This window comes from Talpa europaea (assembly GCF_964194135.1).
Source record: "Talpa europaea genome assembly, chromosome: 10".
In the NCBI taxonomy this organism is placed as follows: domain Eukaryota; kingdom Metazoa; phylum Chordata; class Mammalia; order Eulipotyphla; family Talpidae; genus Talpa; species Talpa europaea.
Window position 1 is genome coordinate 9753990 of NC_140077.1, and position 27844 is coordinate 9781833.

The 27844-nt window shown below is 45.7% G+C and overlaps 1 protein-coding gene across 2 annotated transcripts in view; it reads left to right on the forward strand.

The window, feature by feature from the left end:
• GFRA1 (GDNF family receptor alpha 1) overlaps nucleotides 1-23051 on the forward strand; it is a gene marked incomplete at both ends in the record, with an annotated part of 202135 nt that extends 179084 nt beyond the window's left edge. For both annotated transcript variants that reach the window (XM_084246218.1, XM_084246219.1), the window contains 2 exons: nucleotides 21844-21897; nucleotides 22899-23051. In XM_084246218.1, the coding sequence (XP_084102344.1) occupies nucleotides 21844-21897; nucleotides 22899-23051 (207 nt within the window). The remainder of the gene's footprint in view (nucleotides 1-21843; nucleotides 21898-22898) is intronic.
• Between the last annotated feature and the right edge of the window lie 4793 nt (nucleotides 23052-27844).

Below are 27844 nucleotides of genomic sequence, written 5' to 3' on the forward strand. Positions count from 1 at the left end.
CCAGAGATAGACATCTCCACCCCAGTGCTTCTTGAAGACAGCGCCTAGAAGGATAGGGCAATCCAGAGCTCGTACTGTAGGCTGTTTCTTCATGCCAGCATTCCAGCAGACACCAGCGAAAGACTGAAAGTTTAACAGTAGAACTTTGTTTGCCTTGATGACTTTTTTAGCATGACCTATATTAAAAATGGTTGAAAGAATCATTGGAGGTGGGGGCTGGGGATGTGAAAAGGGGATGATCAAGTGATGAGAGACAGGCCTTCACCTGGAGAACGTGGTCACGGGGCTGATTTAGGACTCTTGCTTCAGGGAAGGCTCCCAGGAGACTCATTCTCCCCATCTGTCCTTCCTTTGCCTGCCTGCCTGTCTCCAGATAAATTACCATTTGCCAGGGGGTCCTCGAAATATCTCAGAATGGCGTTGGTCCCAGCTGCATGTGTCATTACTCAGAATAGAACTGACTTAAACCAGCTTGGGATCCATTGGTAACAGATTTGGAGAAAGTCAACTATCTTTGGCAGCTCTAAAGTTCACTTCCCTCGAGAAGCACCCTCTTGTAATATTTTAAAATATACAATAATATGAGAAAACTCTCAGGGACTTGAGTTTCTGTCTTAACATTTGAGATAGATTTCCCCCTTGGAAGGGAAGAAATAAGAATAAACATTTTCAAAAGTCGGCTTCCAAGTGTAATTATCAACAAACCAAACACAGTTCTGTTTGGGGAAATGGGTGGCCCTGTGTGTGGTGTCTGTAGGATTCCTCTGCAGTTCCTGTGAAGGGCCCAGCTTTAAAAAAGGAAAGGTGATTGATTAGTATAAAATGTCATCGAAATGTCCAAGTCCTAACCCCCTAAGGTGATAAAATACCAGATTTTGGGTAACCCGCCAAGCTCCCATGTCAGGATTAATTGGCAGTCGTATTAGTAACAAGCGTGACGCAGGCTGTGCTATTGTTGGCATATCCCTTTGACTTGTCAAAGTGGTCACGTGAAAAATAAAGAAACATAAATCATTCGGCCAATTATTTCATCTTCTGTGCATTTGAGTGGTTGCTGGAAAAAGCTCAGGGTATTTAAACCAAATGGACTCTACTTGCTCCCTATTTAAAGTAAATATCTTTTGGAGATATAAGCACATGCTGGAAAAGTCTCTATTTTGCATCACCGTTCACACTGAAGTCTGGTGGCTTAAAGCGAAGGCTTCTTGAAGTCGCATTTGTAGGTCTCTGATTTCCATGATTGAAAAAAATTATACAGGTTGGGGAACAGGGCCTTGGGATGAGGGCTAGCACCTGGGAAAGTTACCCCTGGCCCTTTTCACTCTCTGTTCCCTAAAGGATATGTAATGGGTGAGTGGCAGGACAAGGTCTGGTGGAATGGGAGCCAGGCCTCACTTTCCGGTGCAGGATACCGTCAGCCGTCTGGGAGCTCTAGAATAATGCAGGTCACATTCCAAGTCGGGGTTTTTGGGCTTGTGTATGTGTGTGTGTGTATGGGAGCCAAATGAAACAAGTCTGCAGAGGGACTGGGGGGCCAGCAGTTGGAGATCTCAAGTGCTATGTCTCCTCCCCTCCTCCTAATGGAACTTTTAACCTGCATTCTAGAAGGGAGGCAGCAAGACAGCCTTCTCAGTCATATGAGAGATGAGGGCAGGGTCCAAACAGACAGCCTTTGTGAGATGTTACTGCTGAAATCAGCAAAGCAGGGACAGCTGGCCTCTTCCCCTTAACAACGGCATCATCTACTTTGGGGATCAGACTGGGTCCCACTGCGAAGACCTGCTTGTCCCTTGCAATGGGCATCCAACCTGGAACAAAGAGCCTGGTCTGTTCTCTCGATTTCAAGCCAGGTCCACACCGCCCTGGCCTCCCTGGGAAGCTTCAGTATAGTTCCTGCTCTTCCCCGAGCAGAGCTGGAGGCTTACAGAAAGGGACTGGGCACTTGGCAGCCTCTGTCTCGGGGATTTTATATTGGCAGGAGGGGCAGGAGACAAATGGGATTTGCCCATTTTAAACACCACCTAACAGTTCCTTGAACTCCTCCTTGAAGTCGTCCCCTTGCCTGCAAGTTCAATGTATACAGTAGGCACAGTAGGAAATTAACAACAAGGCTAATACACTGAAACAATTATAACAACATACTATAATAAAAATTATGGGAAAATGGTCTCTCAGAATATCTTAGGGCAGTGTAGGGGCAGGAACAGAACACAGTACAGGTTTTCTGATCCCATGCAGACCGGGTAAAGGAGGAGTCAGAGTCCTCAGTGGGTTTTTTGCAGGTCTTTTATTGGGGTTCACCAGGCATACGGCAGGCAGGGGTGCTGGGGGGCCGGGAGGCTGGCAGGCCTCCCAGCCCCCAGCAAATCCTCACTCTATCTGGGCTCTCTGGTGATCTCGGCTTCTCTTCGGCTTCTGCTGCTGCTTTCTCGGCCTCTGGTGTCCCTGTGACACCGTCCTTAAAAGCACAGTCTTAGCGCAGGTGTCCCCACTTCAGGTGCCCGCCATCAGGCATGCATTCAGGAATCACAGGGTTCCCTCATCTATCCTGATGGCGGGAGGGCAGAAAAGCCTGATACCTTTTACCTTAGCCTACAGGCAGGGAGTATTTCCAGACTGTGGTTGGCCACGGGTAACAACAAGAAAACCCTGGAGAAGGGGGGACCATTGTCTCTGAGAATCAAATTTGAATATTAGATGTTAGAATATTGAAACTCAGCTCTACCTGAAACAAGACTTTTCATCCTGGAAGAGCAGCCTGATCCCTCCTCAGACCCAAACCAAATCTGTTTGTACCAGATGGGGCCAGACCACACTGAAAATGATTTTGCAACTCTTCCCAGGGGCCAACCCCAAAAGTCTAGATAGGGCAGGAAAGCGATTATCCAAATCTGCTAAATACCTAAGACTAGGCTGGCCGGGACAAAGTGAAATTTTAAGTGTTGAGTTTTAAAAGGAAAGCTGCCAATGGGTGTTCTGTAAATCATTTGTGCCAGCAGACTGACCCCATTATGTCAGCTAATCCTGGAAATACAGGAGGTAAATTTAAATCTTCTAGCATGAAGCACTTAATCAATATTCTAAATGTTTTTCTTGCAATTTATGCTAGCAGAGCAATGGGGTGCTTCAGCGTCCCGTTAATCTTCCACTGGAGAAAAGATGCTGGAGAGCGAGGCCAGGATGGTGGGGTCTGCACAGGAGGTCTGGTGGAGAGGGAGGGAAGCTGGAGGAGAGAAAGAGGTGCTTATTTCCACACCGGGGCCCTGGCACTCGATCCACCCCTTCCAGCCAAGCTGAGCTACCACGCAGACACTTTCTCAGCACTTTCTTTTTAACCTGTGGTTGACGGCCCAGCCATTGCTTTGCTGGGAAGAGCATGAGCTTTGGGGTTGATTGGAGCCGAGTGAGAAGCCCCGCTCACCTGCTCTTGCTGTGTGATCTAGCATGTGTTTCGTGCCCTCTCTGAATTTCTGCTCTAAAATGTCACCAACCTCTTGGATTTGTTGAGAGGATTAAAGAACTAGTGTCAGTATGTAGAGGGCCCAGTATGAAGGACACCTGGCAGGTGACTGTTGTATTATCATGATTGCTGACATGTGTTCGAGCTTTAACGCCAGACATGGGGGCCAAGGCTGGGGAGCCATGGGGAACAAAGTTGGCACCGTGTCCATGCCCACCTCATCCTCGCAATCCACTTCTTGACACCATGATGGGAGAGCTGTGCACTAATCACACCTGAGTCCAGCCTGGGTGACAGAGGGGGTCAGGGGCCATCACCACCTCTCTTTAGCCAGGGCTGACATTAGGAAGAGGTGACTGTAGGGTAAGGAAAAATGTCAGGCTTTTCTGCCCTCACGCCATCAGGATAGATGATGGATCCTTGTGGTCCTGAATGCATGCCTGATGGCGGGCACCTGGAGTAGGGTGTGAGCATAGGTAGATGGGATTCACCTGGGCTAAGACTGTGCTTTTAAGGGCGGCGTCACGGGGATGCCAGCAGAAGCCGAGAGAGAAGCAGAGAAGGCTGGAGAGCCCAGATAGAGTGAAGACTTGCTAGGGGCTGGGAGGCTGTGGGGGCTGGGAGGCCTGCCAGCCTCCAGGCCCCCCAGCGCCCTTGCCTGCTGTGTACCGGGTAAATCCCAGTAAAAGACCTGCAAAAAACCACTGAGGACTCTGACTCCTCCTTTACCCGGTCTGCTGGATCCTAGAAAACCTGCTCAGTGCCCATTCCTGCCCTTTACAGTGACATATTTGAGGGCAGAGGAAATACTTTTGGTTGTAGAAAAGATGGTTGTTTGTGTTGTTTGAGAACCAGCCCTTAACCTCAAAGCCCACAGCTTGGCCGTCTTTCCCATCTCTCTGTTCTACCATTACTGTTCTTTGTTTTATATTTTTCTTTAAACTCAATTACTAGATATATTTATACACACACTGCTGTTTTTAGATTCATCAGAAGCTGTTAATAACACATGTGAAACTTATGTGAACCAACATGCTAGCTCTCTATTAAAATCACTATATAAATATTAAAATTAAAACAGTAAGGAATGTTTGCTTGCCACCTAAATAATGTTGTATACACCAGTGGTTCCCAAACTCCACTTGGGGAAGCATTATAAACAATCAAATCATATAACATCTCACAGCTACTTGGCTTTGATAACTTTGGATCAGCTCTGCCTTTTATGGTTTGGTAATAAAACAAATGTGCACCTTTTTATACATAGTTGTGTGTGTGTGTGTGTGTGTGTATGAAAGCGCATGGTAACTGACCTCATGAGGTCAGTTCTATTATTATTCCCAAATTTCAGACAATAGGCCTGAGATGCAGAGAGGCTTGGTCAGGAGCAGAGAGATAGAAAAGCAGCCTCTCCCTTCTGTGCATTTTAAATGGATACACAGAGCCTTTACCTTTTTGTTTCTGGAGAACTTATTCATCACTATAGATTAAATCAGTCCCTAAATTCTTGTGGAACATCTGGCAGATTGAGATGCCAGACTGGTGCATAAAGGAAGGTAATGATGCCAATTCTGACACCAACTGGTGTCCTGCAACACAGTCAGCTCTGACACTGAGCCCAGGAGTCAGCACACATGCAGCGGCTCCAGGCACAGCCCCCACACTTTAGGGGTCCTGAAGTCACCTGGGCTTCTGATCAACCAGCTACAAATTCAGGGGTTCTCACAACTCTTGTAGGTTCCATTTGCTAGAAGGACTCCAGAGAGCACCGTAGTTAAGGTGACAGATTAGGTAGTTTCATTACAAAGGACACAAACGAGGACTAGCTAGTGTGCAGATACAGGCCGAGGTCCGGTGGCGGGGATGGGGGCCTCCACCAGAGGGACTCACGGCGCCTCATACTCTGGCCACAGCTGTGCACTCACCAACCAGGACAGTGACTAGGTGATTTGGGGGGCGTGATTGGTTGTCTTTTCAGGTTTCTTCCTCATATGGACGGGAGCATAAAGAGACATCCAGCAGGCCGGGGAGCTGGACCCAATCTTGCAGCAGTGCAGGCACAAGCAGTGACAGGGACTGTGGTTACCACCAAACACACACTCAGGACGTTGAAAGTGACTTCCCCAAGGAGCACTCCCTTGGGGTGGGGCTGGGGAGAGTGTAGTCAGCGGTGGTAACTGAGGCTTTTTACCTGGTTGTCATCATTCAGGGAGCCCTGGGACATTGGGCCCTCACACCCTCGTCCTCTTCTGAGTGATGGACTTCCCTGTCCAGCACCTGGGTCAAGTACTCTCATGTGACCCTTCAAAGGAGACATTTGCAGGAAGACCAGAATGCTTGGAGGTGTTTATACCAAAGCACAGACGGGTTTCCCTGGCAGGGATTTTGAAGATGGGCCTTTCATGTGCAGCAGGGGTCCTGCGAGCAGCGAGCCCTCAGCACATGCCCTGGATCTAAACGCCTGTGGCCACAGGGATGCCATTTCCTGGGCCTTTTGTGTAAGAAAATGGCCCTGGTGCCTCATGCTATTTGTGGTGTTTGGTTTATGGTCTGGGTGAGGTTTCCATCATTTCTGTGTAATACACAGTGTTTTCTAGCACCCACTGTTGTTTTCATCCCATAAAAAAAATAAAATAATCCAAATCTTGGCTATCCCTAGCATTTCCTTGCATAATGCTTTCCTGCTCAGAGAGTTTATTTCCCCACTCCAGGAGAAATGCACTGAGAAGGCGCAGGTCTTCCCTTAGGAAAGGTGCTAAAGCCACAGGACCTCCACCCAAGCTACTTCTGGGCACCCCGGGAAGCCTCATGATGGAGGAGCCCTGGACCCAGCTGCCAAGTGGCCCCAGGGCCCTGAGTGGTGGGCCCTGCTGCTCCCAGCGTGGAGAGGCTGCCAGTAGCCTTGTGGGACTTAATCTTCCCGGCTCCAGGTGCCAGCAGATGAGCTCAGAGGGAAAACACATTCCAGAATCCACCCACGTTAGCCCTAGGAGGAAAAAGGCGGTTGTAAAAACACTTTTTGAAGTAACTGCTTATGGAGCATTTTCAAAGCCCTTCATCCAGGAGAGGGCTTGAGGTCAGAGCTCAAAATCAGGTGTGACTCTGTTAAGGCTGCTGTGGTCCGGCATGCCGAAATGCATCTTCAGTTGTGGGTTCAAACCCTACTGGAAGGGGGACATGGGGTCACTGGTACCAGAAGCCAGGCCTTTCACATTGGGGGCCGGATTTCGTGTAGATGGCTGTGCCTGTCACTCTGTGTCACAGAGTCTGGCCTTTGTTCTTGGGCTGCCACAGGCTGGAGGCATAGACAGCAGAGACTTGTTTCTCATGGTTCTCGAAGCTGGGAGCTTGAGGTCAAGGTGTGGGCAGGTTTGGTTCCTTGCTCCTTCCCCCGCCCCACAACCTGGCCTCACCTAGGCCTGCACATGGCCTTTCCCTTGTGAGGGCATCACTGCTGTCTTTGCATCCAAACTCCATCTCTGACAAGGACGCTGGTCATACTGGCTTAGGGCTCACTCTAGTAGCTTTAACTTTAACTTCTTCACTCCTTTAAAACAGTTCACAGAGAGTTACTTTTTGAGGTGCTGGAGCTTAGAACTTAATCACCTCTGAAACTGTCTTCACATGCAATCATTTTCTGAGGTACTGGAGGTTTAGGGCTTGAACATATGAATTTTGGGGAGACTTTACATACAGGTAAGTGGCAGGTACTCAGCAACTAAACAATTGACGCTAAAAAAAAAAAAAAAATCTCACTTAATGGGGCGACATTAAGGGGAAATAACTGCTCTTCTCTTCTGTCCCCAGGGCCCAGCTAAGTGTCGCTCATGCAGGCTGTAAACAGGACAGGTTCTGACTCCTGTCTAGTCCTGTGGCAGAAGAATTGATTGCTGAGGCCCTCCCCAGGCCTGAGCTCTCCGCTGGCCTGCTAACACTGGTCTCCCTGCCTTCCCAAGCCAAGGCCCCAGACTGTAGGCTTCTGCAGAATGATTTCCTTGTGATTGGCATGTTTGCATTGTAGCAAACTTAGGTTCAACATATTGTTAGAATACACAATACTATAATTTAAGATTATTTTATCAGCAGTAAAGGGTTTTATAATTCATTTAAAAAGTTGTAATGGGCTTGGGCATCTTCAGTATAGTTTAATAATATAGCATTTTATGGCTGACTGTAAAATTTCAGATTACGGTTTTAGCCATCGTGCAGTTCTATTTTACAGTTTAATAATTGTTCAAATGAAGGCGAGTATAAAGTTCCTAAAAACCAATTTAATGACTTAGAAAAATAGCCTTTATCAAAATCTATTACATACCTTTAATGAACCCAGATGTCACCTTTTCCACAAAGGCAGAACATGGCATCTAGTTTTCCAACCACAAAGCTCTCAAATTAAACCCAGAGACAGTATCTTGGAGTCATAATTTCTCTCCCTTTTTTTCTTTATCCCTAAACTCCAATAACTAGAATAACTGTGTTTGCCAAGCAGGAGGTGACTATCAGCTAGTTCGGCAGAGCTGGAGTAGGAACAGGGAGAAAATTGGTTCTGCTTGGAGAAGGTTCTTCCTTTTACAGATGGTCCCTTGGTGACACAGCTTCTTCGACCCCAGCTCCTAATTCTAGTAAGTCTCTTATTCATGCCTCCAGATAACCCATCCTTCACCATCCTGTGAAGAGAGTGGCAAAATGGGAATCCCTGTATTCTAATATAATTGGATGCCATCATTGCGAGTACTAAAAGTGGTAGCAGATAGCCTGTGTCATTGGAATTATAGTTTTGTGTTATATCTCTGGGATTTTCCAGGGAGAGCTTGTCAGACAACTACAAGCAATAAAAAGGAGGCTGTGCTACCTGGCCAGGTACAAAATCATGGTTACCATTTGAGCATGGAGCTCACCTTGGGAACACAGCTCAGGGACCTTTGGGTGCAGTGAGATTCTCGGGGAGCCTGGCTGAGGCTCGGTACCCTGTTCTGGCAACAGTCAGAGGAAGTCCTTTATGGCTCCACTCCTTTCTCTCTGAGATCAGTCCCCTCTGTTGTAGGCACTGTAAGCCTTTTATGTGAGTGGTGGGGAGAATGACTTGGAAGGACCTGCCTGCTCAGGTGTGCGCAGTAGAGGTAATCTGCAGCAGCTGCACCCTGTTCTTGCATCAGCCAGAGTTGATAGGGGCCCGCTTTTCTGTCTCCACTGAGTTCTCTATTTGCCTCACCCTTGTCAGCTCATAGTATTTGTGGCTGAAATTTGATGTTGCTTGGGAGCAAGTTAAGGCCAACTGTCCCAAAGGCAGGTGAGTATCTATTGTCAGGTCTCAGCCACAATGCCACAGCAGGAAGCCACTCTTGCACCCAGGGACATGCATTTGCTCCAGCCTCCAGCTGTTACCTCCCATTTCCTGCCCTAGTGCTTATACCCCCTCCATCATAAGTGGGGGATTAAGTAACACTTAGCTATTCTGAGACCTTATAGAGAGTGGCCACAACATCATTCACTTTACTCCTAAACCAAACTCACTGTAAGAGAATGTAACTGAAACAACAGCCATCTTAGCGGATATCCTGCCAACTATAGGTCAGCAGCACCCAGTTTGTTTTCACAGGAGTTTTTTTTTTAAGAAACGAAGGCTGTTGTGCTGAAGAGTAGAGACTAGGGAAGGACCAGGCTTCTTGCTACAGTAATCCCAAACTTCCTGTGGACCATAAAGGCAGGTAGTTTAATCTTGATCCTTGGATTCATCATCTGTAATATGGGAATAATGAGCGGTACCGCCTAGGAGGGTTGAGATAATTAAACAAATTAAAATTCTTCAGCACAGTAACTGAGCCTCCAGCACAGAAACTATTTTTATCACTATTTTATCTTCCTGGCTGGCCTGTGCTGACCAGGAGTTAAGAAGAGGCTTGCTGAGATGAGATCTGGGACTCTTTACCCCAAAATTATCAGGGAAATGATAGGTTGTGTCTACCCTCAGAAGTGAACCTCAGTTTGAACGAAATATGATCAAAACTAATGATATTTTCTTTTTTTTTTTTTTTTGGACTACTTTTCTGAATAAGTGAGAATAACAGTTGAAGGATGGGCAGAGGCGGCACCCTCAGAGCATGCTGGGAAGAGCCATTAGGCCACCGCACCTGTGGTCCAGGGGCGGTGAGGCTGGCCCATCAGAGGGACAGTAATTCAGCAGTTGGACAATTGCTTAACCCAATTGCTGGATAATAAACACGCTTAATAAAAAGGAATAGGATGTCTTCACCATATTGGCTATAAATATGCTCTCTTGTTCTGGGTAACCTATGAGAATACCTCTGAGCACACTTAGATCACATACTATAAATAAATCCAATTTCTTGTATCCCCTACTGACCTTTTATCCTTAGGATTTCTAACCATCCGTGCCTCCCTGCATAATAGGCTCGGTCTTGTGCGTGAGCTCTGGAGCACACATGTGGGAGGAAAATGGCTCTTGCAGAGGTGAAGGTCAACCCAGAGCTCCCTCCCTCCTGCACTCCTCATATTTGAGGTTGACAAGGAGTCACATCGTGGATGAGACTTTTTGGAGAGGGGTTTTGGAATCATGGGCCCATGGTTGACATTGCAAGAGTTTCCTCCAGAATGGCTGGCTGCCTGCCTTGCCCCTCTGCTACAGGGACCTCAGGACATGGAAGGTACTCAACCTCCAGGAGTCCTCAGGGAGCAAAACCACCATGTCCAGCTTGACCCTCAACTTCTATGGCAACCCTGTTTGCACAAGTTGCTGTCGTTTTTGCGTTGAAGCTTGGGAGGAGCCCTAGTGCTGTGTACCCCTTGTCAGTCATTTGGTTGAGTCTGAGCTGCCTGAGTCTAGGCTGTGTGACTCCAAGGGTTCTTACTGCCCCCATCCCCAGCCCTGGGAACTGTCCTCAGCTTTCGGCAAATAAACAGAGCTCTTTCCAAGGTTGGTCTAAGGATTTTGGAGAGCATGTCTTGTGTGTGTCTGGCACAGAATCAAAATGCATGTGTTTTAAATGGGAGAGACAAGGTTAAAATCTCAGGACAGCCACCCAAGCAGTGGGGACTGAGCAAGTCCCCACATTCCACACCCATTTCCTGAAGGCGAGTCTAGACCCCCTAGAATGTCATTTTTGAGTGTTCTATTACTGGGGGTGGAATATTATCAGTGGAGACGATTATTAATAGTGATCATCACAGTCATCATCACCATTAGTCTACTGGTTTCCCTCTGTTTCCTAGGCTATTTTTCTCTGTCTACTAGAACAATATTTTTCTTAAATCTTAAACTTTCTTTGCTCTCATCTTGTTTTTTTCATAGCACCAAGTGTGCTCTGTCTTCTGAACCAGAGAGTGAACAAAAGCCCCGGGTTCGTTCCGTCTCCAGACCATGGCATTTTATATCAAACTTTAGTTACCACCATAAGTCACAGAGCTATTATGGGGCCGCACTCAGCTGCACATAAATGCACAGGAGAATGAGAGTCTTAATAAATATTATCTGATGGTGATGAGGATGCGTGGCTGATGAGATAGGCTTCATGCACTTCTCATCAGGGACCACAATGAATCTTTTCTGTTGCTCTTGCACATTTGAATTTCCAACTGCACATTTTGAGAAAACAAATGTTTCATTTTAGGGTCCTCTCCCTGCCCCCTTTATACCATCACCGCTGAATGTTCGCTCTACAAAACAGCCCTCCACTCCAAACGAAATGTCTTTCACACATTTTTTGGCATAATCTTATTGTTAATTGGGCATGATTTTTTAAAATAGAGCTCCTCATTGCTTCTTTGAATATTTTACTAATTGAGCAAGTTAACCATGAACAAAAACACAACAGTTCTCTGATGGTCTGTTGCATCCCATATTTGCCCCTACTTGGGGAAAGCAAACTAGATGTAAGATGAGCCTGTGAAGTTACAGAAAGAAGAAAGGCCAGCTCGAGTTAATCTCCCCGTGGTAGGCCTGTACACAATGCAGCTTGCCATCCTGCCATTAGTGTTAAATTACAAATGCAGGGTTGCAGTCATCCTTTTTATGGTACAGAGACTGACAGGCAAGCCCGAGGGACTGCTTAGCTAATGGAGGACTGTTGATATATCTTACAGGACTGTATCTCTTTCATTGCGTTCATTTTTAAATCCAAGGAATTATAGGAGAACATGAGCCAGTTCTATTCAATATATCATGTTCACAAGCCAGATGAGGTGAGTTTTACATTTTTCCCACCCTTGCCCCAGTCAAACACAGACCACCAGCCTAGAGACCACAGAGGCTGAGAGACCATCAACAGCAACTTGGGTTTTGACAGGACTTCTATCTCGAGTATCATGTTTGATTCGTGCAACTCCATGTGGTAGACATTAGAACAGGGATTATTACACTTTAAAGATGGTTGAAAAGCCAGGTTTAGGACCTTCCTAATGGGTATTCCTTTTTGCCATACTACACCTATCAAGCAAGTCCTAAATCATAGTAGCAGCTCTCTCTTTTTAAAAAAAAATATTTATTTATTTATTTACACAAGCACTGGGTACAGTCAGAAGCGCGGGAGGGTAAAAGAATTCACCAGAGCCAGAGCAGGGAGCAGAACAGGCAGACTGACGAAATACACTGCTGAGGGGAGCAGTGGGCGGCAGGAGAGGTCTGCGCGCCATGTGGGACCCTCACCCGTCGGCTGGGGATCGAACCGGTGCTGCAGAGGCTGTGGGCAGCTTTGCAACCCAGTGCTCAACCACTGCGCCACCAGGGAGGCCCAGTAGCAGCTCTCATAACTGTCATTTAACCAACGCACCACAGAAGCCAACCCCTTCATTCCCCCAAAGCACTGAATGGCCTGAGCCAGTGGGCCTCCCTTTTTTTCTCACCTCTGTCCCTGCACTGTCCAGTTGAGGTACAGGCTTAAACAATCAGGGATGTTTTGTGACGTTGTATTTGGTATTTTGCACTGTGATCATATAGGATGTGAATGATTAAAATAGGAGCGCAAAGAAAAGTGGAGTTATTGCAATGAAAACAAAGTTGAAGAAACTGAAAAAGGCAAATTCCTAAAAAAGAAAAATACCTTTGGATTTGGTGTGGGTAAAAATCTGTAAAAGACTGAGAAAAAAATATAAAAATGTAAAAAGATTCTGTGCTGAGATTCCTCTGGGGGTATCAAATATCTTGTTTTAAAGAAACTAAAACTAGAAATTGTAGGCCGTAAGTTCAGAACATAAGCTAGGAAGCTCCAGTCAGTTAACTGTCATTGAAAAAAAAAATGTGTTTTTAAGATGGGCTGGGTCATGTATTCAAAAATTAGTATTGAATGATATTTAGATTTTAAATTAAAATGTTTGATATAATACATAGCGTGGAATATTATTCAGCCTTATAAAGGAATGAAATTCCACCAGATGCAACAATATGAATGAACTGGGAGGTTTTTATGTTAAGTGAAATTAGCCAGTCACAGAAGGATAAGTAGTTCATGATCTTCTTACATGAGGTTTCAAAGCTGGTCAAACTTTTAGAAGCAGAGAATAGCATCCATTCCCCAAGGGGGAATGGAGAGCTGTTGTTCAATAGGTCTAAAGGTTCGTCTGGGCAAGATGAAGACATTGCAGAGCTCTGCTGTACAACATTCTGCCTGTAGTTAACAACACTGTATTGGGCACGTAAAAATTTGTTGAAAGGGTTGATTTCATGCTAAGTGTTCTTAAGTGCTTTTTTTTAATTGTGTAAATGACTTTGCACCATAAAAAGAGTTTCGGGAGGGAAAAAGTTATGCAAATGTGCAATTTTTAAGTGATTTAATGATTTTTCCCTTTAATTTCTCAATTGACTGGCCTGTGGGGCCAGTCCCCAATCTTGTCAGGCAAGAAGGTTTCTACTCTAGGCTTGACCCTAAACTCAACCTAAGCTGCATAGTTAAATTGGGATGTTCTAGGGGTACCAGGAATCTGAGACCTTCTAGCTTCTGACGGAACATGACTCCACCTCACCTTCAAAAATATGACCCGCTGATATCACACTCTCCCAGCCTCCGCCCCCATCTTGCCTTATCTCATTTTCCTGCACTTGAATTGGAGGCCTCGTCTAAGCTGGTGGATGGGCGTCTGAGCCGGAGCGTCCTCTGGCTGAAGAAATATGGCGTCAGGTCTCCAAACCTTCCCCTCTCCCACCTCATGACTATGCTCGACCAGCCCAGAAGCCTGCCAGCCTAACTAAACTTGGCACCGAGTGGGCCTTCTTCAACCTGTGCTGAGTGAAATATCTTTATAAGGTATTTTCAGAGACTGATATAATGAAAGACTTTTGGCTGAAGTTCAGGCAATATTAAACACAGTGTCTTGGGGGGAGTACGTAGGAGAGATGTGTGGAAAGGCCACCCAAGGATGATCACCCCACCCGCCTTCAGAAGGATACTCGCCCCCAGCTCACCCTTCCGCTCTCATAGCTTCTTAGCCCCTGCCCAGCCTGTGCCAGGGTCCATGGGACTGTTGGAAATCAGTGTAGAGGAAAGGAAATGAATCCTTTCCCTGTTGAGCACAGGCTCTGAAAGACAAACGCCCAAGCCCAAGGGCTCAGAGCAGCCTTATTTATGTGTCCACTTGTTTTACGCAGCTGACTTTACTGCACATTATTCAGCCCAGTGGTTGCAAGTGGTTGTTACCAAGTTTGCAGGAAAAGCAAATCACCAGGAAGGTGTGTTTCAAAATAGATAGTAGCAGGGATTTTAGAAAAACTGGCCAACTGCTTGTGACCAGACCAGCCATAAAACCTTCCCCAGCTCTCCCAAATTCAACAGGCAAAAGCTGAAAAGAGCATTAGACTACAGAGCACTCGACAGACTACCAGTGCTTAGCTTGGATTCGCAAGCAGGCAGTTTCCGTTTTCCCTTTTTATTGTGCAAGGAATTATTGGGCAGGCACACATGTCAAGTACACAACAGAGTCGTTATATAGTAAGAATTGCCCATAAAATCGAGTGTATGTACCTGTAGAGCCTGGATATAATGCATATCAAGTGAGTCTCTTTTATTAAAATGCAATGTGAAAATGCCAACTCTGAAGCAAATTACTCAATTGTCCTTGGCATTAGGTGCACGCCCTTCTTCCTATGTTTTGTCTTTCACGAAAATGTAAGATGTGTAGATTTAAAATTGAGAAATGGCTTTGAGTTCTGGACTATTTCAGGAAGACCATGCAGTGATTTTTCCTAGCAAAGGTCCAATTTATACTGCAGAAGAGACTCATATGCTAATAAACTGATATTGACAAGTGTGATAGATGCAGCTAGGTACTTAGTGAATGCTGGAGAGCAAAGTTGATTGCATTTTACAGTCTGTGTATTTCTCTGTTTATTGCTTGTATTCTGTCATTAAGCAAACAGGTTCCTAATATAGCAAATCTCTCTAATCAGTAAAGCAAGGGAGAAAAGAACCAGAAGCATCATTAATTATGACCATTTGGCTGCAGCCTGGACAGTCTGTTGCTATTGGATCGGGCAACTTCCTCCAGTTTAATTTTCTGGAGGTAGAGCAGAAACTGGCTGTTCTTTCGCATGGAGAAGAGTAGAGAAATGTTCCATGCCCTGCTGGCTGACAGCTGCCTAAAAAACCGAGATTAAACACTGGCTTCTGCACAGAAATGGAGTCCTGGGGCAGCAAAGGCCAGACCGCGAATGGGTGCGCTTTGAAATGACCATTTCCATAAAAAGCATACGTGCTGCTCCAAAACCTGACCTGTCCCCAGGCGCCGGGGGAACCTTCTGTGGGCAGAACTTGAGTGTGCATGCACAGTGGTGGATGCAGGGCCTCGATTGAGAGCTGTAAATCCTGCGTGCGCCTGTGCAGTGGGCACTGAAAAAAGCCCCTGGCGCCATAGCAGACTTTCCAAATGTTAATCACTGGGGGGTTGGGGGAAAGCAAGAGCGACATCATGCTGACTCCAGGTAACAGAGGTTAACAGCATCTAATGCATTTATTAACCCTCTGGTGCCGGGTAGTGGAGAGGTCTGGTCCCACAATTACAGTGTCCCCTGGAAATTCTATTACCCAACGTGCCTGGACTTTCGGATTGCCGCCAATGACCATTTTAGACTGGAGGGCAAGGCTGTTGGAGTGACTAAAGAGCAGGTCCCCTGATTTTCCAGAATAACAACGTGGCTACTAATTGTGGGACAGGTTTCTGGCCAATCACTTTCATTCCCTCATTCTCAAGATGAAAATCTTGTGTTTGGGTGTTCTTATTTCCCTGAATGCAGAGTCACACAACTCTGAATTGGCTGTTATAAACACTCTTTCATAAAAGAGATTAAATAATTCATTTTTCAACATGCTGTAACAATGGGTCAAATTGAATTTTAGAAAAATGAACTTTGTTCTCTTTTCTTTTTCCTTATCCCTCTTTTTTTTTTTTTTTAAGGGAGATCATATTTTGAAGCCACAACTGTCAATTTTGGTGTTTAAAGAGGGCCAGGCTAACCAAGCTCTTTGTGGGCTCCCTGCATAGCTGGTCAGCAGGCAGGGTTGTAGGGGCTCACAGCCGGACCAGAGCACTGTGCCAGCTCTTCCATTACCACACTTTTGGTTTTACTGGTTTATAGCTCAAGATAAGAGATGCTCTCCCAGTTTCGAACTTATTTATTCCTTACAAAGTCTCAGAAATAGGGTTTTGTTTTTTATTTTGTTTTTCCTGAGACCACCCCATTTTCATCAACCCAGGCAACTTTTAAAGTATGTAAGTATTTTTGCAACAGTTGAAAGTGGGGATGCCTTGTAATTTTATCTGTTTGCATTTATCATACCTGACTAGCAAGACAGTGATAGCGTGCTGATTTTTTTTTAATGCTCAGGATAAAAGCCTTTAAAATGTGAAAATAACAGGTTGCTCAGCCTTCTAAAATGGGCTTGAAGAGCCGAATTTTCTTAGGTACAGTCTATTTAAGTAGATTTCTTTGGAATCTGCATACAGATTGGGACTGCATACAGACCTGTCAGCATGCAGCCAGCTAGCCATACACAGGTCCAAATCCCCAGGCCCTGCCCCTCCATCTGCAGCTTAAGAACCCTTACAGGCACTGAACACCCTGTGTGACAGTGATCCACCTGTGATTGACATCCTTCTTCTAGAAGGAAGACACGCTGGCCCTCATATTGTAATACATACCACAGATCTGGAGGGGGGCTTTAAAGATCTTATGCCCATATGCAGTCCTTTCATTCTGGTACCCAGGTGCCACCTGCCATTCCAATTACCAGCAACACATGCTCTTCACCTTCTAAGCAGACTCCCAGACCTTACTATAGTCCATCTAGACTCAGGTGGAACCCCAGGGTTCCTCTGCTCGGCCTCTGCTGTTGTGGGGGTTTCCGCTGACACGTAGATCTCTTGACTGAAGGCTGTGTTTACACTGTATATGGGGGGTATTTAAAGACCTGTGTGCTGGACTGCTCAGCCTCTGGAGTACTTAGTGTTTCTGTGCATTGGGAAAATGTTTAACTGTAGGGAAGGCCTTTTCTTAGAGCATCTGCATGGAGCTGACTGCACATTATTACTTTTACTCAGTCATCCATCCATTTATGCCAGCCAGAATGGGTGAGCTGGGCTTGAGGCTCCTGCCTTCAGATTTAGTGAGGCCAGTAGGGCTGGAGGGAGTTGAGGCTTCCTTTATATGGAGTCTGACAAGATGCCCATCTTGGGGAAAGAAGAGACCAGCAATTTCACAGACTTGGAGCTGATCTAATGTGTATTCCTGTGATGGACAGCTACCCCAGCCCCTCCCAGATGTAGGGCATGAGCCCTTCCCAATTGGAAGCTAGGTGCCTGTCTAACCTAGGACTTTGTGCATGATTAAACTCTCAGTGACAAGTGAGGATCATAAGTCCACCAGTGCAGACCCAGAGTCCTCTAAGAAAACTTGTTAAGGTGGAGTTCTTTTTGAGTCACTGTTGGAAACCTCTTTATCATCATCTAATAGTGGGCAGGGGTGGGATACCATGCTTCCTGGTTCCAGAGGTGGCTGAGAAGTGTCACTGGCGAGTACTGCAGGTGGAGTGTACACAGGGGGAATCGCTGCTTGCTCGTGCTGCTCACACAGAGCACAGTAGGAAGGGGGCCCACTAGCCCTGGGGACCCTCAGTGGGTGCCAGATACAGCTTTTCTGGGAGCACAAGCACAGAAACACCCTGAAGTGTTCCAGACTACAAGTCAGACTGTCTTCTCTGCACGTTCTAGTGATGCAAAGGCCCTTGGCAAAAGTTTATGTCTTTCATAGATTATGGCCTAGAAAAGAAGAGACAGAATGTGATGGTTTGAGGCCATTTTGGTGCCTGGGCATAATTCCAGTTTTGAACAGAAATAAAACACGTAAAGTTCTACACATTATCCTCTGTAGGTAACAATGCAATGGGCCAGATTTGCTATTAATATAGATTAAAAGCAGGCATTTGAGTAAGGTTCAATTCCTCTTCCATTCTCCTCTGTGATCCTCTTATATATAACATTTACTGACCTTTGAACAGCCCGGGGATGCTTCACAGTGCCTTATTCTTGATGCCTCTTTAAAGGTTCCTATTTCATATTCACAGCTGGCATATGCAAATATAGGTAAAGATTATGATGCCTCCCAAGTAGCATTATGGTCAATAAATTACTCCTTGGGTGAACATGCTGTCATTTCAGCCTAACACGTCTGCAATGAGTTACAGAAGTTCCTGTGCCAGGCAGGGCAGCCTGCAGTGCCATTCACAAAGCTGGTTGCTCAGATCTTCGTGATTTGGGTGTGATTCTCAGCTAGGGTCTTCCCGTCTTTTGGTGCCAAAGAACTATTATTTTTTGTTGGGGGGCATGGGAGGGGTATTTTATATAGATTTGGGGACACGGAGAGCATGAAAATCCAAGCATGCCAGGATTGTCTGGGAGAAACACTGTACAACAGAAAAGAGCACACTTTCATTCAAGAATTTGAGCCACTTGGTCTACATCCTGAGTCTGTAAGTAAACGGCTGTGTGACCTTGGATCAGCCACTTTACTTCTCTGCACTTGGATTATTTTCCTGTAACAAACAAGAAGGATGTACAGGGTCAGCCATTTTCACTGCAATTTTTTTGATCAGTGGGATCTTTCCTTCCATGAAGTTCTCAGGTGGAAGCCCAGGGCAGACTTGTTCCAATGCTAGGAAATAGTTGCTCAGCCCCCATGCAACTGCCTGGAAGCAGTTTTAAGTTTACTGAATCAGAGATGTATCTACGCTGAACTCTTTCCCTGAGGGTCCTGTGTGACAGAGTTCTCTCCTGAGTTTGGCCTCCAGCTCAGGACAGACTCATGAAAGGCCAGACCATGGACCTGGGGGCTCCATCCATTCTGTCAGTGTTACCCCCATGTGTCCAGCATTTGGTAAACAGCTCTGTGTATGATTGTTGATTGGAGCAGTGAATAAATAAATGAACGAACTGAACAGTCTTCAGAAAGCCCTATCACTACATGACCAATAAAAGGGAATTTTCACTACACCCTTTCGGCTATCCAAAAATTAACTTTCAGAAATATAAATGACTTCAAACTATTTTTTTTATTTTATATATGTTTTATATCCTTTTTCATTTTTGCACAATGTATGCATTTTCACTTTGATTATAGTCCCCATACAATTCCCACCCCCCTTATTTTGACCCTAATTCCTCCTTCCTGCCCCCCCCCAGTGTGTGTCTGGTTTATAGTTGCTTGTTGATTTTCATTTTTACTTTACTATAATTGGTCTTTTTCCTGGTCCCTTATTTAGGTTTTCTAAATTCCTGCTATGAGTGAGACCATCCGGTATTTTTCTTTTTCTTTCTGGTTTATTTCGCTGAGCATGATCCCTTCCAGCTCCATCCATGTTGCTGCAAATTGCATGAGTTTATCTTTTTTTGATCACTGAGTAATATTCCATTGTGTATATGTACCACATCTTCTTGATCCAGTCATCTTTTTGGGGGCATTTGCTTAGCTATTGTAAATAGTGGTGCTTCAAACTTTTTAATGTAGTGACCTAATCCTCTGCTGTCCCTCCTAGAAGTGGGGTAGATCCCAATTGAGATAAGGGATGATCACACCCAAATTTGAAGACAGCACTCAAATGAAAGGCTGTGAGGTATTTCATTGGTTTATTTTTATATTGATCACATGCTAACATGGCAATCTGTTAGGTGAGGTGAAATATGTTAATTAAAATTAACTTAACCTGTTGAGTTCCCGCGTCTCCGGAGTGCTGAGGCGTCCTGAGGCAGTGTGTGGCGGGCTCTGGCCAGGAGACTCCAGGACCCCGGCAGCTGTCCTCTGTGCTGGACCCCAGCGCCCCCCAGCGCTGCTCCCAAGCCCTCGCGCGTCTGTGAGAGCAGCGACAACGGACGAATCTCTGGTCACAACCTCAGGAGATTTTTTAAGCGTGATATGAAACCACTGCCATCCATGGAGGGCCTGGAAAGATCTTAGAATATTGTCATATGTCCTTGGGCAGCTTCTAGGAGCAAGGAAGGCAAACAGAATGTATACTGATGGGAGAAGAGACGGTGGTACTGGAAGACACGAGCTAAGAAATATCTGGAGGATATGGAGAGATAAATCACTGCACTTTCCAAGATGATTCTGAACAACCACTCAAACTATTCTTTAATGCCCAGAAATGTATGGCTTCTTCTACTTAATCCATTTCTTCTATACAACGTGAAGAAAACAAGTGCAAAGGATAGACTAAGGTCATGGACTACAGGTCTTTTGCTGGTTTCTAAATTCCTGCTATGAGTGAGACCATCCAGTGTTTTTCGTCTTCTTTCTGGCTTATTTCGCTGAGCATCATCCCTTCCAGCTCCATCCATGTTGCTGCAAATGGCATGAGTTTATCTTTTTTGATTGCTGAGTAATATTCCATGGTGTCTATGTACCACATCTTCTTGATCCAGGCATCTATTTTTGGGCATTTGGGTTGTTTCCAAAGCTTGGCTATTGTAAACAGTGCTGCTATAAACATAGGGGTGCAGGTGCCCTTTTGAATTGATGTTTCTGTGTCCTTTGGGTAAATACCTAGGAGTGGAATTGCTGGATCCTATGGAAGCTCTATGTTTAGTAGGTCCAGAAATCTCCACACAGCTCTCCATAGTGGTTGGACCAGTTTGCACTCCCACCAGCAATGCAGGAGAGTTCCTTTCTCTCCACATCCTCGCCAACATTTGTTGTTGCTAGTTTTTTAAATACGTGCCATTCTCACTAGTGTGAGATGGTATCTCATGGTCATTTTGATTTGCATTTCCCTGATTACAAGTGATGTTGAACATTTTTTCATATGCCTGGTGGCCATTTGCATTTACTCTTTGAAGAAGTTTCTTTTTAGCTCTTCTGCCCATTTTGTGACTGGATTATTTACTTTGTTTTTTTGAGTCTCTTCAGCTCGCTAAGAGCATTCATTATTCTATGAGGACATCAGAAGTCTGCATACTTAAATCTCTAGAAACTTCTAAATATTGATTTTACACACGATCATCATCAAAGAAATCTTTCAGGATCAGTACAATCCTGATTACTTTCTGAACTGTGTAGGTTTTTCTTCTGATTCATCAATGAAAAATACTTTAGACTTGAAAAATCCCCATTCTTTGCCCCCTCTTGTCACCGATGAAGACATAGAGGTGCCGCTGAAAGCCATCTTCCCTCAGCGCCCACAGGCCCTAGGAGGAGACAGTGATGATCACTAAGGGAAGGGAAGGGAAGGGCAGCCGTAGTCTCTTCTGACTTGCTGGAGAAGCAGCTGTCAGTAGTTCTCCTGAAGCCTCCTAATAAAGGTTAAAGGCTCCATTTAACTAAGCCCCTAGCGGGGCCTCCAGGATGGTCCAGGGGTTAGGCTCAGCGCTCTCACCGCTGCGGCCTGAGTTCTAAGCCCCGGCCAGGGAAAGCTACTCCGCAAGGAGTGTGGGAGTTAGCACCCGTAAGGGGGCATGGAGCTAGAGCGCATGTGGTGCAGCAGAAGGTCTCTTCTCTCTGTACCTGCTGCTATGCTCTGTGCTTCAGATCTCGCCTTCCTTCCTTCCTTGGCCCGCCCCCTCCACAAGTTCTTCCTAGTAAAATCTAACACCTAGATACTCCCGAGTGCAATGTGTATATCAGTCGAGCCACTAAACACCCCTCCGTATGTAAAGCATCTATTACCCTGTAGTATCTTGAGTTTTTGGCACTACACCATTTGTTCTTTAAAAAAATTAACTTAACCTGTTAATCTCTTATGTGACCACTAGAAAATTTTATAGATGGGACTCCTAGGCGGTGGCCGATGTGTCTCTGTCACCAGTCCTGCCCCGACAGCTGATGAATGATCACTGGTAATTACTCTTCCATATTTGCCTGTGAGTGATCGTGTGTGTGTGTTTCTCCCCAGGCGCAGAAGCTGAAATCCAATGTGTCGGGCACCACACACCTCTGTCTTTCTGATGTAAGTGACATTTCTTTCTGGGTCCCCCCGTATTTTCTAGAGGCAGTCCCCCTCCATCCACCCTACCCCACCCCCGCAAGCAGGATATAGGTGAAGGGCTCAAAGAGAACAAGGTTTATAGTCCAGAAAATAAAGTAAGGTGCCCACAAGCTCCTCTGCCCTTTGAGCAAGGTCCGGTCAGCAGAGTCCACAGCACAAAGGTGGAACCAAGTATGGGACCTGGATCCTTATCTGAACTGGACCCAGCAGAAGGCCATGTTCCAGGGCCATGGTCTGAGGTCACAATCGCGTGAAGTCCCCCAGCCCCAAGAAAGGATACATAAGAGTGCTCTGCTTACCAGAGTCCCTAGCACTGGCTACAATTTCTTTGACCATCCACAGCAACCCAGAGATTTCTAGGGCAAGCTGTATTCCTCTCCCCAGCTTAAATCGGAGGAGAGGATGATTCTGTCCCATGCCAAGCTGATGCTGGGGATGTGGTTGGGGACATTGACCCTGGGATTCTATGCGGAATTAGAGTCTGGAAGCCTGGTTTTGGTTTGGGCTCTTTGATTGACAAGCAGGGCAGCCTCCTTCTTCTGTGACATCTAGGGCTGAACTGGCCTAGAAATGCATGATGGGGAGGCACAGAAAGCATCGCTCCTCAGTCAGTGGTGTCCCCAAGGAGAAGGGTACCATGTAGCATAGCTCTGCAGATGGGGTGAAGAATGGCAGGGATACTGGGCTCTTATCTTGTCCCCCCAAGTGGATTTAATCTCTGTAACAGAGCAACTAGAGTATGGCTTGGCCAGCCAATTTATCAGGAGTATCTAGTTCTTACCCAATTCATGATCCGTCCCATAAAATGACAAATCAGTGAAATGAAGTGTTAATGGTAAAGTCTTGGGTGGGCTTGGGTGAGTGGAATAGCTATTTGGGGGCATGGGGCGAAAGACAAAAACTATATAGAGGGCTGAATGAATACATGCAGTGAGTGATGATGCAAACCTTCTTTCTTGCAGCGTGATTATGAAAAGGATGGTCTCGCTGGTGCTTCCAGCCACATAACCACACAATCAATGGCTACCCCTGCAAGCTGTGGTCTGAACCCACTGCTGGTTCTGGTGGTAACCGCCCTGTTCACCTTATCTTTATCTTTGGCAGAAACATCGTAGCTGCATTGAAAAAAAATAATATGGACCTGTAAAAAGACAAAAAACAAGTTATCTGTTTCCTGTCCTCTTGTATATCTGAAATTCCAGTTTTAGGAGCTCAGCTGAGACACTGCTAAAACAGTTTCATCCAACTGGAACGTTGTTTACTTTTCTTTTTTCCAAGAAAGCTTCTCGTGATCCTTAGGGCTTCTATGGGATATTCAATGCAGTGCTACATTCCAAACTCAGAAGGCTTTGGGGCATGCTGAAACCAACAGGGACAGCGTTAGATGTGGCGGTAAGGCAGGGGAGGGCCATGCTTTTCGTAATGATGATTTTAATCATTTAACTCTGACCTTAACTAGCTAGAGGGGTTAGTGTTTCTAAAGATTTTTCTGTAGCTCGTGTCATAGGTTTGGTTTCTGAGGGCATGACTGCAGCCTCCCCTGGATGTCAAGCTTTTTTGTCACACAGTGATGATTCTCACTCAGAGAATCCTGATGGACTCTGTGCAAACAAGCTTGTGCCCACCTTTACCTTTCCACGCCAATGTGTGTGTTCGTCAGCTGTTCTGCACACTCCTTCAGAGCAGAAAACACCTGTCCCATCCAAACGTGTCTGTCTTTAGCCAAAATAGAGCATGAGAGTGAGCGTGAAACCTCACCGTCCTCTGGTCACTGAACACCACACCCCTCAGCCTTACCTGAGTGAGAAGCCCTGAAACTAACAAGCGTTACACTCATTCAACAGCTGAGGCTGACACTTTACACATATGCGGTTCTATGTAGAAAAAAGTTTTATTACTAAATGATTTCAACTATTGGCTTTCTATATTTTGAAAGTAATGATACTGTCTTCATTTTTTACTGCTGGTTTAATACAAAATATGCAGAGCTTGTTTGCCTCCCATAAGTAGTGTCAGCTCCAATGTGAATGTCACAGATATGGCTCTTCACGAGCAGACTCTGAGGAGACTCCAGTTTAGCAGAAAGCGCTGCACCACGTCCATGTGGACAGGCAGGAGGAAGCAGAGCTGCCCTGCATTGTCTGCCATCATTTCTGGAAGGAAGCCTGCAGACGCAAGAGGAAGCTGGCGGCCACATGCAAATGTATCCAAATGTCAGCAGGGCACCCTGGCCAGTTGATGCAATGATCCAGTTCCCAGATCTCCATATTGCCTGATGAGGCAGTTTTGACTGGGACAGGGGTTGGGGATACACTGCCCCCTCTTCTGAAGCAGATGTGTGCCAGGGGACAGCTAAGGATTGTCATATTCCCAGCTACGATGACTTGGCTGCTGTTGAGGGCAGTGCAGTCAGAAGGTCATCGGGAACCTACTGGCATCTCCTTCTATGTCCTCCATGACAGACTGTGACCAAAAATGTGGGAAAGAGGGAAGGCTTGTGGATCATGAGTGTCAGCGTGAGGTCTGTGGAGATGAGTTGGTTGGCACAGACACACTAAAGGCAGCTGTTCATTCACTGCACATCATCTTCCATCGTCTCATCCTTCAATGAGGAGACTCTGAAGTATACTTTTGAAGTCTGGTTGCAATAGCAAGATTCAGAATATACAATCACTGAGTACAAGTAGCCACATTTCTCCCAAACTGAGCAGAGACAGGAGAGTCCATCTTCACAGGCTGCTGGGAGTGTTAGCTTTCTTCCCAGGGCAGTGAAGACTAAAGAAGGAGCGTGACGGTGCCCGCTGGTGTTTGCCTTGTAAGAATTAATCAAATGACAGGGTGGGGAATCTGTTCAATCCAGACTAAAGGCATAATCTTTTAGCTCTATCGGTGTTTGAAGTACATTTATATCCAAATGTTAATAAACATAAATGTATAATACTAAGTACCGACTTTTTCACTGCAAAATGTTTTCAAGGGAAGTTCACCAAACAAATTTGATTAGTGAAAGATTTCCTAAAGAGTCTTACTTCGAATAAACACATTAAACGTGTCGAAATGTTTGAAATTACAGTCATCTGAGAAAGCATATCTCTTACAGAGCATATTTAGTTTTAATTAAGGTATCTCTGTGTATCTACACTGGGCTAATTGCATAGGGTCTGATTCTCTGTGATCTACTGGAGAAAGCTATTGATTACTTCTGCAGTAAACAGCAGTGCTAATTAGCTTCACATGACCAAAGAGGAAGCAAGTGGTTATCAGCACTAACAAGGGTAGTCTTCGCTGGAGAATGCGTGCATGTGCAACTCATAAATTAAATGTTGCAAGGCCTCATCTATCACCAACAAGATCTCATTTTTCTTCAGAGATAGGAACATAAACATTAGAGTTACTAAATCCTCAATTTGAAAATAAACTGTTGGTTAAATAAACAGGGGGAGGGAAGTTCAGCGACAGCGTGTTAGAGAGATTCTTACCAATCATGCCAAGCAAGTGTTTCTGCCCTTTGATGTGATCTCAGTTTAACATGATGTGCCCGGAACACCATCATTTGCCCCAGTCCTAGAGTCGGCAAGTTGACTTAAATTTTTTACCTATCTGACATCCTCTTGCAGCCTTAAAAGCAAGAATTACTCATGCTTTCCTTCAGTCCCCACATGAAAGGTGCCACCAAATACAGGGACTGTCTGATAAGGGCTCAGCCTCTTACAGAAAGCATCTCATGGTAGTTGATTTGGAGAAAACAAAAACAATAGTTTACGTTCCTGTAGACCAAGGCACCCAGGTCAAGGTTGAACATGCGCCACTTATTTCAGAGAACAAAGAGGCACTACTGCCAAATGGATTGGAAGCTCATTCATTCCGCTGTAATGTTGACTGTCTTTGACCAACACATGTTTGAGTGTCGTTGTAACAGAGCACAGAAAGAAAGAAGTGCACAAGGAGAGGGAGTTTAGAAGCCACCAGAAGACCTATTTTTCCATATCTGAGTTTTCTACCCTCCTAGTAGAAAAATTATAAATTGAGAATGACATAGGTTATTTTTCATTAAGCCTAGAAAACTTGATCCGAAGTGTGATAAGAGTGTGGTTTCCGTTAATTTTTTTTTTAACAATTGTTTTATCCTGTAATAAAAACAGTCCAAGAAGCTGTGTCTTGGAATTCATCAGATGTAGGCCAGGCCCCTCCAGCTCCGCGGTGGCTTTGGTTTGCTCTATATTAAGACTGTCCCCATCATGTGAAGATGCCAGGGCGGGTTGTCTCCAGCTGCATCCCGTTCCCACCTGCCTCTTTGTACTCAAAATCAGTCCCTCCCAAACACTCCATCTGCTGAACAAGGAAAGTGGGAGAGCGGAAGCATTTTTGAGTCAGGGTAAAGTGCTTGGGAAAAGAGCTGGAGGAGCCATGGGAGTTTATATAATTAGCAAATTCTTTTCTTAGAATCCAGCAGAAAAGTATTTCTGTTGTTATTATTTACAAAATAGTGGCCTCGGAGGAGCTGTCTTTTGGAAAATAAGTTTTCATTCACAGAGTCTGACACGCATGACTTATTGAGTCAATAAGCTGTGGACCAGAAAAGGGCTGATTAAATGAATTCACATTTTCTCATTCTTTCTACGCTGTTCTTAATCTTCTGGATTCATAGCCCGTGATCTTTGTTGCTTCTGCTCTTTGATCAAGCAAATGAGAACAGGTGAGACCCACCTTTTCAAGAAAGACTTAAAAGCAATAGCCACAGACAGGAGGGAATTAAGAAGGACCCAGGCATGGTGAAGGCCAAAGGGCCGGTCTGCACTGAGCTGGGGGTTGGAGAAATGAAGCAAGAGAAACTGGAAGTTGGCCCCTGTCCCTGACTGGTACAGATAGGAATCTTGTTCTAACAAAACAGCCAGGGCTGCTTGCGCTAGGAGCAGTGCCTTTGTGGAAAGCAAGCCAAAGCTCAAGTCTGGATGACAGAGGAAGGAATTTCTTTTGAGAAATTCTATAACAATAAGACAGCTGAGGATTTGGGTAGACGCCCTTAGAAGCTTCTCTTGTGCATGTGATAGGCCTGCCATGTATATATCTGGCACCACCGACTCCAGGTGCTCTCAACCTTTTGTTCTCAGTGACCATTTGGTTTTGGTCTGTTAGCTGGGATTCTGGGGGCAGGGCCTCTGGAGCACCTTCTACTGCAGAGGGCTTTTTTGGGCTCTGGGTTTCGCCACTGCCTGCAGCCTGGCTTGTATTGGGCAGACCGATTCCTTTCACAATGGCTGCTGTCTTAAGAGATTGGCTGATTCTGTTCTCTTCCATAGTGGTAATCAATGCCCCTAAGCCCCCCTTGTTCTTTACTGTCTAAGTACTTCATCGGCATCCCTTCTCATCAATTCTTCATCCTTGTCACTGAATTTAGCCCTGCCCACACTAACTCTTGTTCCATCGGGCACCCCCTCTCTACCTGACCCTGGCTTTTTGAAGAAGACAAGCCTCTCAGAAGCCAGGTGACAAGAGGATGATGCTAATCCCTGAGTGGGGAGTTCATCCTTCCAGCCCCTACCCTGAGCTCCTTCTTAGCTTTGGGATTGTCTGGTCCGCCACATCCCAGCCAGGAATCCCTCTGTTGCCCTGGGCACAATGATGAGCTGCTGCTCCCTCTGGAGACAGCCCGAGGGAGCAGTGCCACCTGCAACTCCTGATTGTTCTGAGCCCCAGCCCAGGGGATGGGGAAGGTGCACAGGCGTTTCAATAAAGTGCCTGCAGAGAGCCGCATGCAGCCTGCGAACAGCCATCGAGGTCTCAGCCCCCTGAGGTCCCCGGGCTCATTTGACCAGCGCAGCTGCGGCTTCGGCTGCCTGCCTCTGGCAGGTGCCAATATCAGCATCTTGTCCCACTGCCAGGGGGAGTTTATTTTTGCTCAAGGGCA